Raw genomic sequence first — 869 nt, 5'->3', positions numbered from 1 at the left:
GGCCCTGCCAGCCCGCGTGGCGGTCTCAGGCGGTGGCCCGGCAAGCCATCGCCTCCCACCGCGTCTCTGCTGTCCCCTGCTCCGCCACAGAAGTCGCGGGGCCACAGCCACTGTCTCCGGGCTCCCCCCACCTCCCGGCCTCCGTCAAGCCCGGCTCTTTGTCCCGGGCCGGCCCCAGGCTCCCCCGCCTCTCCATGACCAAAACGCTCTGAGATACAGCGCACCTCCGACCGGGCCCCAGAGGGAGCCCTGCCCACCCCACCCCACCCCACCGTGCAGAAACCCTGCCAGGCTGCTCAGCGCGGCGCCCAGCCCCACGGCCTCCCCCTGGCCTGCGCGGGCAGCTGAGCAGGACACGGGGTTGGCTGAGCCCCGAAAGCGGCTGGCGGTGAGGACAGTGGAAGCCGGGAGGGAGGGTCTTACCAGTCAATCAGGTAGATGTCTGGAGTTAAGTTGTTTTTCTTGAAATGAGCAAACAATTTCGGCAAATTTTCTTCAAAGAATACCTCAAATGCAGCAAAGTAAGTCAGCATCTAGGGGCGATGCAAAATACACCAGCAAGTGGTGTGTCAGCGCAGCTGCCCGCTCGCAGAATGAGCCACTACGCCTGCCGACCCTTCAGCAAGTCTCCCCAGCACCCGGGTGGACACGGCGCTGGCCCGCACGAGTGTCCAGGGAGGCGCGACCTCTGCGAGGCCACGGTACCTGCAGGCCCCTTTCTTCCTTCCACGGAGCTGAGACCTGGGGCCAGGCCCGGCGGGACGGTCCTGTCCCCTGGGCCAGCTCCCAGCACCAGCTCGCCACGGTGAGCCGGGGCAGCCCCACCCCCACCCGCGCTCCCAGGGGGACCCGCACTGAGACCGCAGCTG

General features: G+C 67.2%; 1 protein-coding gene across 1 annotated transcript in view; it reads right to left on the bottom strand.

Annotated features, from left to right (window-relative positions):
• The window catches only part of LOC101635598 (TBC1 domain family member 14), a 13,936-nt gene that overhangs the window by 2,764 nt on the left and 10,303 nt on the right, over nucleotides 1-869 (bottom strand). Inside the window, exons 11-12 of the mRNA XM_012724052.1 lie at nucleotides 424-533; nucleotides 268-382 (exon numbers count right to left, since the gene is read on the bottom strand). Coding sequence (XP_012579506.1) covers nucleotides 268-382; nucleotides 424-533 — 225 coding nt within the window. The remainder of the gene's footprint in view (nucleotides 1-267; nucleotides 383-423; nucleotides 534-869) is intronic.

Source organism: Condylura cristata, unplaced genomic scaffold (genome assembly GCF_000260355.1).
Source record: "Condylura cristata isolate star-nosed mole 26May11 unplaced genomic scaffold, ConCri1.0 scaffold00012, whole genome shotgun sequence".
Taxonomy (NCBI): Eukaryota; Metazoa; Chordata; class Mammalia; order Eulipotyphla; family Talpidae; genus Condylura; species Condylura cristata.
Note: the sequence above shows the minus strand (reverse complement) of the source record. Positions and strands in the feature narration are given on the sequence as shown.